Source organism: Petromyzon marinus, chromosome 59, assembly GCF_048934315.1.
Source record: "Petromyzon marinus isolate PM22_M1 ecotype Great Lakes invasive population chromosome 59, UKy_Petmar_22M1.pri1.0, whole genome shotgun sequence".
In the NCBI taxonomy this organism is placed as follows: Eukaryota; Metazoa; Chordata; class Hyperoartia; order Petromyzontiformes; family Petromyzontidae; genus Petromyzon; species Petromyzon marinus.
This window is the reverse complement of record NC_133725.1, coordinates 5,303,017-5,319,188: the sequence shown is the minus strand read 5'-3', so window position 1 is coordinate 5,319,188 and position 16,172 is coordinate 5,303,017. Positions and strand designations below refer to the sequence as shown.

Below are 16,172 nucleotides of genomic sequence, written 5' to 3'. Positions count from 1 at the left end.
GAGTCTATGGGGCAGTGTTGAGTCTATGGGTAGTGTTGAGTCTATGGTGCAGTGTTGAGTCTATGGGCAGTGTTGAGTCTATGGGCAGTGTTGAGTCTATGGGCAATGTTGAGTCTATGGGCAGTGTTGAGTCTATGGGTAGTGTTGAGTCTATGGGCAATGTTGAGTCTATGGGCAGTGTTGAGTCTATGGGCAGTGTTGAGTCTATGGGCAGTGTTGAGTCTATGGGGAGTGTTGAGTCTATGGGCAGTGTTGAGTTTATGGGCAGTGTTGAGTCTATGGGCAGTGTTGAGTCAATGGGGAGTGTTGAGTCTATGGGCAGTGTTGAGTCTATGGGTAGTGTTGAGTCTATGGTGCAGTGTTGAGTCTATGGTGCAGTGTTGAGTCTATGGGCAGTGTTGAGTCTATGGGCAGTGTTGAGTCTATGGGCAATGTTGAGTCTATGGGCAATGTTGAGTCTATGGGCAGTGTTGAGTCTATGGGCAGTGTTGAGTCTATGGGCAATGTTGAGTCTATGATGCAGTATTGAGTCTATGGGGCAGTGTTGAGTGTATGGGTAGTGTTGAGTCTATGGTGCAGTGTTGAGTCTATGGGCAGTGTTGAGTCTATGGGCAGTGTTGAGTCTATGGGCAATGTTGAGTCTATGGGCAGTGTTGAGTCTATGGGTAGTGTTGAGTCTATGGGCAATGTTGAGTCTATGGGCAGTGTTGAGTCTATGGGCAGTGTTGAGTCTATGGGCAGTGTTGAGTCTATGGGGAGTGTTGAGTCTATGGGCAGTGTTGAGTTTATGGGCAGTGTTGAGTCTATGGGCAGTGTTGAGTCAATGGGGAGTGTTGAGTCTATGGGCAGTGTTGAGTCTATGGGTAGTGTTGAGTCTATGGTGCAGTGTTGAGTCTATGGGTAGTGTTGAGTCTATGGGTAGTGCTGAGTCTATGGGCAGTGTTGAGTCTATGGGCAGTGTTGAGTCTATGGGCAATGTTGAGTCTATGGGCAGTGTTGAGTCTATGGGTAGTGTTGAGTCTATGGGCAATGTTGAGTCTATGGGCAATGTTGAGTCTATGATGCAGTATTGAGTCTATGGGGCAGTATTGAGTCTATGGGCAGTGTTGAGTCTATGGGCAGTGTTGAGTCTATGGGCAGTGTTGAGTCTATGGGCAGTGTTGAGTCTATGGGTAGTGTTGAGTCTATGGTGCAGTATTGAGTCTATCGGCAGTGTTGAGTCTATGGACAGTGTTGAGTCTATGGGCAGTGTTGAGTCTATGGGTAGTGTTGAGTCTATGGTGCAGTGTTGAGTCTATGGGCAGTGTTGAGTCTATGGGTAGTGTTGAGTCTATGGGCAGTGTCGAGTCTATGGGTAGTGTTGAGTCTATGGTGCAGTGTCGAGTCTATGGGCAGTGTCGAGTCTATGGGCAGTGTTGAGTCTATGGGCAGTGTTGAGTCTATGGGCAGTGTTGAGTCTATGGGCAGTGTTGAGTCTATGGGTAGTGTTGAGACTATGGTGCAGTGTTGAGTCTATGGGTAGTGTTGAGTCTATGGGCAGTGTTGAGTCTATGGGCAGTGTTGAGTCTATGGGCAGTGTTGAGTCTATGGGTAGTGTTGAGTCTATGGGTAGTGTTGAGTCTATGGGCAGTGTTGAGTCTATGGGCAGTGTTGAGTCTATGGGTAGTGTTGAGTCTATGGGCAGTGTTGAGTCAATGGGTAGTGTTGAGTCTATGGTGCAGTGTCGAGTCTATGGGCGGTGTTGAGTCTATGGGTAGTGTTGAGTCTATGGGTAGTGTTGAGTCTGTGGGCAGTGTTGAGTCTATGGGCAGTGTTGAGTCTATGGGTAGTGTTGAGTCTATGGGCAGTGTTGAGTCTATGGGCAGTGTTGAGTCTATGGGTAGTGTTGAGTCTATGGGCAGTGTTGAGTCTATGGGTAGTGTTGAGTCTATGGGCAGTGTTGAGTCTATGGGTAGTGTTGAGTCTATGGGTAGTGTTGAGTCTATGGGCAGTGTTGAGTCTATGGGCAGTGTTGAGTCTATGGGCAGTGTTGAGTCTATGGGCAGTGTTGAGTCTATGGGTAGTGTTGAGTCTATGGGCAGTGTTGAGTCTATGGGCAGTGTTGAGTCTATGGGTAGTGTTGAGTCTATGAGCAGTGTTGAGTCTATGGGTAGTGTTGCGTCTATGGGCAGTGTTGAGTCTATGGGTAGTGTTGAGTCTATGGTGCAGTGTTGAGTCTATGGGCAGTGTTGAGTCTATGGGTAGTGTTGAGTCTATGGTGCAGTGTTGAGTCTATGGGCAGTGTTGAGCCTATGGGCAGTGTTGAGTCTATAGGCAGTGTTGAGTCTATAGGCAGTGTTGAGTCTATGGGTAGTGTTGAGTCTATGGGCAGTGTTGAGTATATGGGTAGTGTTGAGTCTATGGGTAGTGTTGAGTCTATGGGCAGTGTTGAGTCTATGGTGCAGTGTTGAGTCTATGGTGCAGTGTTGAGTCTATGGGCAGTGTTGAGTCTATGGGCAGTGTTGAGTCTATGGGTAGTGTTGAGCCTATGGGCAGTGTTGAGTCTATGGGCAGTGTTGAGTCTATGGGCAGTGTTGAGTCTATGGTGCAGTGTTGAGTCTATGAGCAGTGTTGAGTCTATGGGTAGTGTTGAGTCTATAGACAACCGCACTAATAAGATGTGCGGGTGCAGGTACAAGAAAATAATCACAGTTCTAAAATAAATGAGTTTGCAATCGAAATTTTAAAAGTGCAAAGCGGCCAGTGGCTTCCTAATATCGTAAGGGAGAACGTTCCAGACGGCCGCAGAAGCGAATCCCGAAAGCGCCACGCGATGCAGCGGTGACCGCGATTGGCCAAAACCTTCCGCGAGGCCGACCGGAGTGTCGCGTCACGAAGGTTCATGCTTCTTGACGACATCGAGCGAGGCGTTGTGGTTCATTTGTTGCGAGCACTTTGTGTGTCGTGACCACGGTCTGACCTTGCGGTAAGCCCACCACGACTCGTACCAAAGGATTCCGTGCGCGCCGCGGCCTGCCGATGTTTTTTTTTGCCAGACGTCCCGTAGGCTTGGCGAGTTTGCAATCATTAATAACAATAATAATGTAAAATATAATCCCACCCCCTCACCTTAAGGTATCGCTCCAGGGTTTGGCGCAGGGGGGGTACGGGCAGTCTGGGCAGGGAGTGCCCCCCGTCCTCTCCTCCCAGCACAGACTTGACTCCCGGCTCCGACGACGACGATGATGACGACGATGACGACGATGACGAGGTCGCGAAGAGGAGGGGGGGCGGCGCTGAGAGGCCATCGCGACGCCGGGAGCACGTGGCGGCCTGCAGGCCCAGCCGGCGTGGAGCCTGCGCGGGGTGCAGCGCTCGCTTTGTCAGCAACATCCGCAACAAAAATGAATGTTATTCTTGGTTCTTTCGGTGAAGTCACGTAGAAGGGAAACAATAAAATAATACAAATATATTATTTACCGAAAGAACCAAGAATATGAATCCCTGCAGTCACGAAAGCTTTAAATAAAAAAAATGAATGTATTCGTCAACCCAAGTGTTTAGTATTTGCCTTGTCCGTCCATCTGTCTGTGTCTCTCTCTCTCTCAATCCATCTCTCTGTCCGTCCATTCATTTTGTCCGTCCATTCGCTTGCCCGGCCATTCGTTTTGCCTGTCCATCTGTCTGTGTGTATCTCTACGCATTCGTTTCGTCTGTCCATCTGTCTGTTTCCATCGCTCTGTCTGTCTGTCTGTGCGTCTGTCTGTCTGTCCGTCCGTCCATCTGTCCCTTGAAAGTGTTTTTTTGGGTTACATCGCGTGAATATACGTGTCGTTAGAACCCGCCACCACCCGACACAGCCAACTAGTAAGGGTTGTCACGTAAACAGAACGTGGCCAATTCGTTACTAGTACAGCACTGGTGTATACTGCAGTAGTGTAGTATATAGTATAGTGCATAGTAGTGTAGTGTATAGTCGTGTAGTGGATAGTGTCGTGTATAGTGTACTAGTATAGCACACCGGTGTGTTGGAGAGCCAAGCCACAACATTTACATTCTGAGTACGACGTTTTGCCAGTAATTACAACCAGCTTCATCAGGCGACAGGCAAATTTGAAAGAACAAAAAACCTCCTCTATTATGCGTGTTAATAGTATTTCCTACGCACGCCATTGCCCACACGGCCTCCTTGGGGGGGTGCATCGGAGCGGCGGCGAACATTTCGTTTGATGCAGGCATAAAAACACAAAAAAACGGCGTCAACAGTTCAAGGTTCTCGTCGGCAGTCAGGCTCGCTCGGATCACTGCCGCCGGCGGCGGCGAACCGCACGACTGGACAATGCGGTAACTTCACCGGACACTGCAGGACACCAAACGCGGCAATTGGATACGTACATACGTACGTACGTAACGGGCTTGTGGAGTTTACACCAATTGGCTCAGATAATCGTATGGGGGATGGGGTGGGGGTGGAAATTAGCGCCAAGAAGCCTCTGCACTGAATTTTTGTTGTCCTCCACCCCCGCACTCTCCGATGAGCGCGGTTGGCTACGTACGGTGCAAACCAAGTCCATCACACATACACACGTGTGGCCATAGACTCTGCCCATAGACTCAACACTGCCCATAGATTCAACACTGCCCATAGACACTGCCCATAGACTAACACTGCCCATAGACTCAACACTACCCATAGACTCAACACTGCCCATAGACTAACACTACCCATAGACTCAACACTACCCATAGACTCAACACTGCCCATAGACTCAACACTGCCCATAGACTCACCACTACCCATAGACTCTGCACCTCCGATTACCACGGTTGGCTACATACGGTGCGTAAGAATAACCGTGAGTGTCCGACTGAAGTTCCGACTGCTCGAGTCGGCTGCACTTGACATAAATTTCTCCACGAGACCCACACACAGAGGACAGGCTCAGGCTTGACTAAAATTCCACGGCCTATTCGTCAACTCGGCTGACAGCGGTCTGACACGCAGCAGGCTTTCGCGACAAATATTACCCACAAGAGGTTTTTTTTTGGGGGGGGGGTTAGATCGTGTCAATATTGACGCGAGCTAACCCCCCCCCCAAAAAAAAATCACTTATGTATTTACGCGATCTAACTAAAAAAAAATCGCGATTATCGGCTGACACTACAACGCAAGTAAACATTTATAGTAGTGTCTAAATACGATCGCGCCTCCAGGCCAGTGGTGGATTATCCCAGTAGCACAAGTAGCTACATATGTAGTAGTAGCTACGGGCCCCGCGCTTTCAAGGGCCCCACGCTAAATACTTTCAAGCTATCAATTCCGGTTCAGTGATTCTGCACTTGCTCTATTACTATAGTACTGTACCGCCTTAAACTTTTATGAACGACCGGATGTTTAAGGTTAGCGATTTGTCGTATCATCTGGCTGTACCAACAAATGAAAAAAATATAATTACTTTACTATGCAAGTAAAAAATGCGTGCGTTTTAATATTTGCGTGTTTTTTTTGTTAATGTAGGGCTCCTTTATAACATATGCTACAGGCCTCGCACTAGCTTAATCCGGCACTGCTTCCAGGCGCTTCGCAAGGAGGAAGACGAATAAATGATCGTCAATGCGAGTGTAAATCAAAAGGGGTCTTAGGTCTCGCCGTGAACTTGGAATGGCAGGGTCTCAACCGCACGGCGTTCGAGGAGGAGGAGAATTCTGGAGAGTGGAAGTAGAAGCTGAGACAGGAGCGACCATGAAACGAAGGTTTGATGAAGACCGTGGGCGGCTTTGCGAGGAGGAGGCCTCTATTGCTGCTGAATCGGAAACAGCATCGCGTCGGTGAGGGGAGTGAGATGATAGCGGGGAGGCAGGTGAGTGTGTGCAGGGGAGTGGGGTGAGAGGGGAGAGGCAGGAGAGAGCGTGGAGGGGAGTGGAGTGAGATGAGAGGGGAGAGGTAGGAGAGTGTGTGGAGGGGAGTGGAGTGAGATGTGAGGGGAGAGTCAGGAGAGTGTGTGGGGGGGAGTGGAGTGAGATGAGAGGGGAGAGGTAGGAGAGAGCGTGGAGGGGAGTAGAGTGAGATGAGAGGGGAGAGTCAGGAGAGAGCGTGGAGGGGAGTGGAGTGAGATGAGAGGGGAGAGGCAGGAGAGAGCGTGGAGGGGAGTGGAGTGAGATGAGAGGGGAGAGGTAGGAGAGTGTGTGGAGGGGAGTGGAGTGAGATGTGAGGGGAGAGTCAGGAGAGTGTGTGGGGGGGAGTGGAGTGAGATGAGAGGGGGGAGGTAGGAGAGAGCGTGGAGGGGAGTAGAGTGAGATGAGAGGGGAGAGTCAGGAGAGAGCGTGGAGGGGAGTGGAGTGAGATGAGAGGGGAGAGGCAGGAGAGAGCGTGGAGGGGAGTGGAGTGAGATGAGAGGGGAGAGTCAGGAGAGAGCGTGGAGGGGAGTGGAGTGAGATGAGAGGGGAGAGTCAGGAGAGAGCGTGGAGGGGAGTGGAGTGAGATGAGAGGGGAGAGGCAGGAGAGAGCGTGGAGGGGAGTGGAGTGAGATGAGAGGGGAGAGTCAGGAGAGAGCGTGGAGGGGAGTGGAGTGAGATGAGAGGGGAGAGTCAGGAGAGAGCGTGGAGGGGAGTGGAGTGAGATGAGAGGGGAGAGTCAGGAGAGAGCGTGGAGGGGAGTGGAGTGAGATGAGAGGGGAGAGTCAGGAGAGTGAGTGGAGGGGAGTGGAGTGAGATGAGAGGGGAGAGTCAGGAGAGAGCGTGGAGGGGAGTGGAGTGAGATGAGAGGGGAGAGTCAGGAGAGTGAGTGGAGGGGAGTGGAGTGAGATGAGAGTGGAGTTGGGTGGGATGAGAGGGGAGAGGTAGGTGAGTGCGTGGAGGGGAGTGGAGTGAGATGATAGCGGGGAGGCAGGTGAGTGCGTGTAGGGGAGTAGAGTGAGATGAGAGGGGAGAGTCAGGAGAGAGCGTGGAGGGGAGTGGAGTGAGATGAGAGGGGAAAGGTAGGAGAGTGTGTGGAGGGGAGTGGAGTGAGATGAGAGGGGAGAGTCAGGAGAGAGCGTGGAGGGGAGTGGAGTGAGATGAGAGGGGAAAGGTAGGAGAGTGTGTGGAGGGGAGTGGAGTGAGATGTGAGGGGAGAGTCAGGAGAGTGTGTGGGGGGGAGTGGAGTGAGATGAGAGGGGAGAGGTAGGAGAGAGCGTGGAGGGGAGTAGAGTGAGATGAGATGGGAGAGTCAGGAGAGAGCGTGGAGGGGAGTGGAGTGAGATGAGAGGGGAGAGGCAGGAGAGAGCGTGGAGGGGAGTGGAGTGAGATGAGAAGGGAGAGGTAGGAGAGTGTGTGGAGGGGAGTAGAGTGAGATGAGAGGGGAGAGTCAGGAGAGAGCGTGGAGGGGAGTGGAGTGAGATGAGAGGGGATAGGCAGGAGAGTGCGTGGAGGGGAGTAGAGTGGGGTGAGAGGGGAGAAGTAGGAGAGAGCGTGGAGGGGAGTGGAGTGAGATGAGAAGGGAGAGGCAGGAGAGAGCGTGGAGGGGAGTGGAGTGAGATGAGAGGGGAAAGGTAGGAGAGTGCGTGGAGGGGAGTGGGGTGAGATGAGAGGGGAAAGGTAGGAGAGTGCGTGGAGGGGAGTAGGATGAGCTGAGAGAGGTAGGAGGCAGGGGCAAGTCCATGAAAGAATGTTTACAAAACTGTCACTGCACTCTTACAGTGAATCAGAGACTCGTCTAATATCAAAACCGCTGACAGACTTAACACAGCGCTGAGCAGAGTAATCCCAGCGGATTGTGAGCGGGGCCAACGGAACAGCTGATGGGGCACTTTGAGGAGCGCAGTTTATGCAGAAATTAACGTCGGCCAGGCGTGTCTGGGTCGGAGCCACGGACGTTATCCCCACGCTCGGCACACCACGTCCTGTATACCCTCCCCGCAATGGCTGCGGCTACTGCCGGGTCACGGGACGTGCCCCCTACTCGAGGGTCGGCCGGAGACCCGGGAACTATTTGGGCGGAAAAAACAAAACCCCCAGGAGCCGCGCTATCCGATCGGTTAAATGAATCGATGACTCCACATCGATTTTTTTACGCTTACGCGACTAAATCAGATCACCTGCTAAACCAGCTGAAGACAGAGGAATCCCACCCCCCGTGTCCCAACGCACGTCACGCGGGGCGTGGCTTGGAGGGGTGGGTTTGGGGTTTCTCACCTTCGCGATCGCGGTTACCGACGATTTTAAAAGCCCTCGGCGAGCGGGGAAGCACAGCGGAGTAATTTTAGATCGGCGGGCTCGCGTGTTGAAGTGTAAAAACGCCGCGTTTTAAAAAATAAAAATGCTTTTTCACAAGCACGGTTTAATGCGCAAACAGGATAGGCGAAACACGTGTTTAAGATTATTTAAGGATCATTTCGGCTGTGATAAATTTCCACGCGACGGTGACGAGCCACTTCGTTGGGCTGTTATTCGTGATGGCCAGGTCGCTTCTGAAAAAGAAGCTAATAGCTCAGTGGGCCTTACTTGGAAAGATACAAAAATAGTTCAGTTGTATTTATATATATTTTTTAAAAAGTAATTTGCTTACCTTTTCCATACTTTGCACTCGTATCGTATTTTTTTTAATTGTTTGTTGTTGTAACATTCCCTAACAGCCCCTACTGGACATCTGTGGGGGAAAAAAAAACAAAAGACTCATAGCTCAATCGCATTCCTCCTCCTCCGGTTACAAATAAATATTCCGATTCTGATCAACAGATTGTTACTTTGAAAGGCGCGCATGCTGGCGGTGCGGGGGGCAGGACGTGCCACGGCTGGCGGCCACGGTTTGAGGCTGGCGACCGAGTGGCTGGCAGCCAAGGGGAGAGAAAGGAGGAGGGGTGAAGAGGAGGGAGGAGGAGGGGTGAAGAGGAGGGAGGAGGAGGAGGAGCAGCACGGCCACAGCGGAGACGGAGCGACGAGATCGTCTGGCGCGCATGAAAGGAGGCGCGGGACCGATTGTGTTGCATCGTACGTTTGCGAGGGTTTGGCGACGGCTTGCCGAAGCTTTCGTTCACCGGCGCGCAGACGACGAGGATGACGAGGACGACGAGGGCGACGAGGAGGAAGACGACGTAGAGGATAACACGCGATGGCGGTCGGGGAATTTATGTTTTTTTTTAAAGGAGGCGGCAGAGAAGAAAACGCTGGGTTAGAGGACAGCGAAAGGGCAGCTGCTCCGGGCAGCAGAAGGGAGGGCAGATCACGCGGAAACCTGTGAACATTGAGAGGTCAGGTGATGTGTCAGGTGATGTGTCAGGTGATGTGTCAGGTGATGTGACAGCACCCCCCAACTCTAAACTCTAACCCATCACACAAAACCACAAGCAGTAAACCCCAAGCCGTTTGCTCAAACGCTGATCCCGAATCGCCAACTCTATACCCTACTTATAAGCCCTAACTCCCAACTCTAAACCCTAAGCCATAACTCTAATACCCATAACCGTAACCCTTAAGCTTAACACGAACCTTCAACCCTAAACTGTAATCCTTAACCCTAATAATAACTCCATGGCCCTAAGCCCTAAACCATAACCTATAAACCCAAACCATAAACCCTCAACCCATCTGTTAACCATAAAACCTAACCGTAAACCCGAAACCATAACCCTTAAATCAAAACCATGAAACTGAACCCCAAATGTAAACTCGAACCATAAGCACTAACTATAAACCCTAAAACCTTAATCAAATCCATAAACCTTCTTTGGTTCTTTCGGTAAAGTCACGTAGAATGAGAATAAAATAATAAATTGATAAAATAAAATAACACAATAATATTCTTATTTTATCAATTTACTATTTTATTCTCATTCTACGTGACTTTACCGAAAGAGCCAAAGAAGATGAATCATTGCAGACACGAAAGCTTTAAATCGAAATCCATAAACCTTAACCCCAACTGTAAGCTCTAACCATAAACCCTAAACTGTAACCTGAACCCCAAACCGTAAACCCCTAAGAGGCCGTCCATAAATGACGTCACACGATTTTTGACGATTTTTTACACCTCCCCCCCTTGTCACACGGCGTTACAAGAAGTCAGACCCCCCCCCTCAAATATGACGTCACAAAGCTCTGCTCTTCCCCCCCCCCCAAAACCAAATTTCCATTTTGAAAATAAAACATGCTTCAAATCGCTTTAAACTATTGTCATTGTAGTTAGTATTTAAAGTGGCGCTGCACTCTGATGTTGTAGGGGTGTTGTTATAACAATTAGCGTTGTTATAACATTTCTATATTTATTTTAAGTTGCGCATTTTGATGTGACGTCACATTTCTCAAACCCGCCCCCGTCACACATCGTCACAAATGTCTGACCCCCCCCCCCCCCTAGGTGCGTGACGTCATTTATGAACGGCACCTAACCAGAAACCCAACTCCTAACCCATAACTCCAAACCCGAACCTCCAAATCCTAACTCCAAACCACTGCAGTGTGTAACCGCTACAGCGCCGCTATTGGACGACAACATCGTCCAGTAGTTACTCTTCATTTGAAGCTTTCGTGACCTCAGGAATCCACGCTCCTTGGTTCTTTCGGTAAAGTCACGTGGGTAGAAGAAATAACGACGTCTCGATCGCCACACAAGCAATCTACATCATTAGGCCTCCTTTGCCAGTACCAAAATGTTATAATAGAGTTTTTCCCCTTTTTTCTGGCAACAAAACTGAAACCTTTTTACAAGGATTCATGTCTGCATTAAAACCACAATACCTGCAGTCAAAATGCAAACAAAAAACATACTATGATAATATATGCATTGTCCTTGAAACTGATTGGTCCACACCATCTGGTCGAGGCTCAAAAGAAAGCCGTCCCTTGGTGTGGACCAATCAGTTTCAAGGACAATGCATATATTATCATAGTATGTTTTTTTTTGCATTTTGACTGCAGGTATTGTGGTTAATGCAGACATGAATCCACGTAAAGGTTTCAGCTTTGTTGCCAGAAAAAAGGGGAAAAACCCTGTTATAACACAAGCAATCGTCGAATGCTTGTGTGGCGATCGAAACGTGGTGATCGACCGAAAGAAACAAAGAGTAAGTGTGTTTTTTCTTCCATAAGAAGGGTTTTTTGGGGTTAGATCGCGTAAAGATATGAATGTGTCGTTAAACCCGCCACCACCCGACACAGCCAACTAGTAAGGGCTGTGTCACGTGAACAGAACGTGGACAATTCGTCACTAGTACAGCACTAGCGTATAGTATAGTATATAGTAGTGTAGTGTATAGTGTAGTGTGTAGTAATGTAGTGTATAGTAGTGTAGTGTATAGTAGTGTAGTGTATACTAGCACAGCACTAGTGTATACTGTAATAGTGTATTGTATAGTGTCGTGTATAGTGTAGTATATAGTGTAGTGTATAGTAGTGTAGTGTATAGTAGTGTAGTGTATAGTGTAGTTATAGTGTAGTGTACAGTAGTGTAGTGTATAGTGTAGTGTATAGTGTACTAGTACAGCACACCGGTGTGTTGGAGAGCCAAGCCACAACATTTGCAATCTGAGTACGACGTTTTGGCAGTAATCACAACCAGCTTCATCAGGCGACAGCCAGATTTGTGGAGAAGTCCACCTGTTTCGTTCCTTATATAAAGGTGCTGATGTGGTTGCGAAAGCCTACGTGTTAAATGTATTAACTTAATTACATGTGAAGACGTATAATTGAGCAGTGCTTACAGAAAGGGCCTGTGATTGAATGAACATCTGCTCTAGAATTAGACGCAACATCTATATTATCCGTATTGATATTATACAAGGTTAATGTTAACCAATATTATCCATATAATACACCCTTAAACCATAACCCTTATTCATATATGGATAATATTGGTCGCGAAAGCCTACGTGTTGAACAGACGTAACATCTGCACGGACAGAAATGTTTGGACGCTGATGAAATGCTTTCCAGCCAAACAGACAAATGTCGTCTGGTTCACATGTATCTGTCTCCCAACATACACAACAAAAATGCGTGATATTATTTCTTACACAACCCAATCAGGCCTTCTGGAAGTACAAACTTGCAGCAGCATTCATTCAGCATTCATCTTTGTCCGTGTATGTGTGTGTGTGTCTACCGGTCCTGGGCCTCCCCTAGGTCGATCTGGTCTCAAATGAGTACCTGGTGCGGTGTGTAAACATGTTTTTTCCTTTACACGGCCCATGAGCCTCAAGGGGCCTTCTGGAAGTGCACTAATGTTGGGCAGCAATTGCTTCAGTACAAGCAAAACTCTCTAGAGCGGTTTTCGACGTTCAGGGTTTTGTCGGCAGTCGCGCCTCGCTTGTGTAGCGTTGTGGTTGGCGTGTCTTGTAGCTTGAGATGCAATGTTGCTGGAATTGCCAGATGTTATTAGGGGTCCCAGTTCGACAAGAAACTATACAACACACCTGCCAACCCCTTATCAGTGCCCTACCTTAGTACAGACCAATTCAGACCTCATTGGTCACCCCGTGCCACTTATAAATCTCAACGTTCATCCTACAAAGTCCCATCACAAGTCAGAAACACAAATAGACACTCACCACTACGAACACTCACCACTACTACACTCACAACTACACACCTGCCAACCCCTTATCAGTGCCCTACCTTAGTACAGACCAATTCAGACCGTATTGGTCACCCCGTGTCCCTTGTAAATCTCAACGTTCATCCTACAAAGTCCCATCAAAAGGCAGAAACACAAATACACACTCACCACTACGAACACTCACCACTACTACACTCACAACTACACACCTGCCAACCCCTTATCAGTGCCCTACCTTAGTACAGACCAATTCAGACCTTATTGGTCACCCCGTGCCCCTTCTAAATCTCAACGTTCAGCCTACAAAGTCCCATCACAAGGAGAGAAACACAAACAGACACTCACCACTACGACACACACCACTACTACACTCACAACTACACACCTGTCAACCCCTTATCAGTGCCCTACCTTAGTACAGACCAATTCAGACCTTATTGGTCACCCTGTGACCCCTTATAAATCTCAACGTTAATCCTACAAAGTCCCATCACTAGGCAGAAACACAAATAGACACTCACCACTACGAACACTCACCACTACTACACTCACAACTACACACCTGCCAACCCCTTATCAGTGCCCTACCTTAGTACAGACCAATTCAGACCTTATTGGTCACCCCGTGCCCCTTATAAATCTCAACGTTCATCCTACAAAGTCCCATCACAAGGCAGAAACACACATAAACACTCACCACTACGACACTCACCACTACTACACTCACAACTACACACCTGCCAACCCCTTATCAGTGCCCTACCTTAGTACAGACCAATTCAGACCTTATTTGTCACCCCGTGCCCCTTCTAAATCTCAACGTTCATCCTACAAAGTCCCATCACAAGGCAGAAACACAAATAGACACTCACCACTACGACACTCACCACTACTACACTCACAACTACACACCTGCCAACCCCTTATCAGTGCCCTACCTTAGTACAGACCAATTCAGACCTTATTGGTCAGCCCGTGCCCCTTATAATCTTAACGTTCATCCTACAAAGTCCCATCACAAGGCAGAAACACAAATAGACACTCACCACTACGAACACTCACCACTACTACACTCACAACTACACACCTGCCAACCCCTTATCAGTGCCCTACCTTAGTACAGACCAATTCAGACCTTATTGGTCACCCCGTGCCCCTTGTAAATCTCAACGTTCATCCTACAAAGTCCTATCGCAAGGGAGAAACACAAAAATACGACAAAAAAACTATGTTACTAAACAAAAACTTTTTTTACGTATTAATTTTGATAGTGTCAATGATGCTACTAATCACGCTACTGTCTTGCGATTTTGCTTGCTGATGCTGCTGCTTGCTTGATATGTGGATGGACAACACTCGCACACATCTGCCAACCCCTTATCAGTGCCCTACCTTATCACAGACCAGTTCAGGACCTCATTGGTCACCCCGTGCCCCTTATAAATCTCAACGTTCATCCTACAAAGTCCCATCACAAGCAGAGAAACACAAAGAAATCAAACAAAAAATATTATTTTGCCCGCATTGAAACGGCTGTACGCCGCGTGGATTTGAAAACTCCAATGTTTCCCTGTACAAAAATACGGGGTAAACCGTGATGGTTTGACAGCTGTGATGCACTCAGTGGATAGACCACGGGCGGCTGGGTGTTTGACACCCGAGTTGAACACACAACATCACACAACATCATCACACATCATCACACCCGGCCGTGTTGGCATCTTCACCATCCAGCAGTGGATCGAGCATGGCTAGCAGCAGCTGCTGCTGCTGTTGGTGATGATATATAAACAAACCGTAAACTTAGAATTTTTATATTCTTGGCTCTTTCGGTAAAGTCACGTAGAAGGAAAATAATAAAAAGAAAACAATAACATTCTCACGACTTTTCGATTGCAACGCAAGCAATCATCATCAGGTGTGAAAAACCACAACAAAGAAAATTTGAAAATAATATGAATCCCTGCAGTCACGAAAGCTTTAAATCGAAACTTTATATTTTTGTTTACTTTACCAGGTGTGTTAAGGGCTTGCCTTAAGGCCATCCCTAAATTGAGCTACTACCTTTAAATGTTTTCAGAAGCGACCACTTGGATATCGCTAACGATAATAGCGCATAGAAAGTGGTCTCCTTGTCATTATCGTTTGTAAATGTATAAAGTAGTAGCCACATATTCTACACTACCTCTACAACTCATGTATAGTAGTAGTCACATACTCTACACTACCTCTACAATTCATGTATAGTAGTAGCCACTTACTCCACACTACCTCTAAGACTCATGTATAGTAGTAGCCACTTACTCCACACTACCACTAAGACTCATGTATAGTAGTAGCCACATACTATACACTACCTCTACAACTCATGTATAGTAGTAGCCACATACTATACACTACGTCTAAGACTCATGTATAGTAGTAGCCACATACTATACACTACCTCTAAGACTCATGTATAGTAGTAGCCACATACTCTATACTACCTCTAAGACTCATGTATAGTAGTAGCCACATACTCTACACTACCTCTACAACTCATGTATAGTAGTAGCCACATACTCTACACTATCTCTACAACTCATGTATAGTAGTAGCCACATACTCCACACTACCTCTATAACTCATGTATAGTAGTAGCCAGATACTATACACTACCTCTAAGACTCATGTATAGTAGTAGCCACATACTCTACACTACCTCTAAGACTCATGTATAGTAGTAGCCACATACTCTATACTACCTCTAAGACTCATGTATAGTAGTAGCCACATACTCTACACTACCTCTAAGACTCATGTATAGTAGTAGCCACATACTCTACACTACCTCTACCACTCATGTATAGTAGTAGCCACATACTCCACACTACCTCTAAGACTCATGTATAGTAGTAGCCACATACTATACACTACCTCTACAACTCATGTATAGTAGTAGCCACATACTCCACACTACCACTACAACTCATGTATAGTAGTAGCCACATACTCCACACTACCTCTAAGACTCATGTATAGTAGTAGCCACATACTCCACACTACCACTAAGACTCATGTATAGTAGTAGCCACATACTCCACACTACCACTAAGACTCATGTATAGTAGTAGCTACATACTCCACACTACCACTACAACTCATGTATAGTAGTAGCCACATACTCCACACTACCTCTACAACTCATGTATAGTAGTAGCCACATACTCTACACTACCTCTACAACTCATGTATAGTAGTAGCCACATACTCCACACTACCTCTAAGACTCATGTATAGTAGTAGCCACATACTCCACACTACCTCTAAGACTTACGTATAGTAGTAGCCACATACTCCACACTACCACTAAGACTCATGTATAGTAGTAGCCACATACTCCACACTACCTCTAAGACTCATGTATAGTAGTAGCCACTTACTATACACTACCTCTAAGACTCATGTATAGTAGTAGCCACATACTCCACACTACCACTAAGACTCATGTATAGTAGTAGCCACATACTCCACACTACCTCTACAACTCATGTATAGTAGTAGCCACATACTCCACACTACCTCTACAACTCATGTATAGTAGTAGCCACATACTCCACACTACCACTAAGACTCATGTATAGTAGTAGCCACATACTCCACACTACCACTAAGACTCATGTAT

General features: G+C 47.6%; 1 protein-coding gene across 2 annotated transcripts in view; it reads right to left on the bottom strand.

Annotated features, from left to right (window-relative positions):
- LOC116955344 (carnitine O-acetyltransferase-like) overlaps positions 1–16,172 on the bottom strand; it is a 53,747-nt gene that overhangs the window by 36,941 nt on the left and 634 nt on the right. Inside the window, exon 2 of one of the 2 annotated variants that reach the window (XM_076053040.1) lies at positions 3,109–3,357. In XM_076053040.1, the coding sequence (XP_075909155.1) occupies positions 3,109–3,357 (249 nt within the window). The remainder of the gene's footprint in view (positions 1–3,108; positions 3,358–16,172) is intronic. The other variant, XM_076053041.1, reaches the window with a different exon arrangement.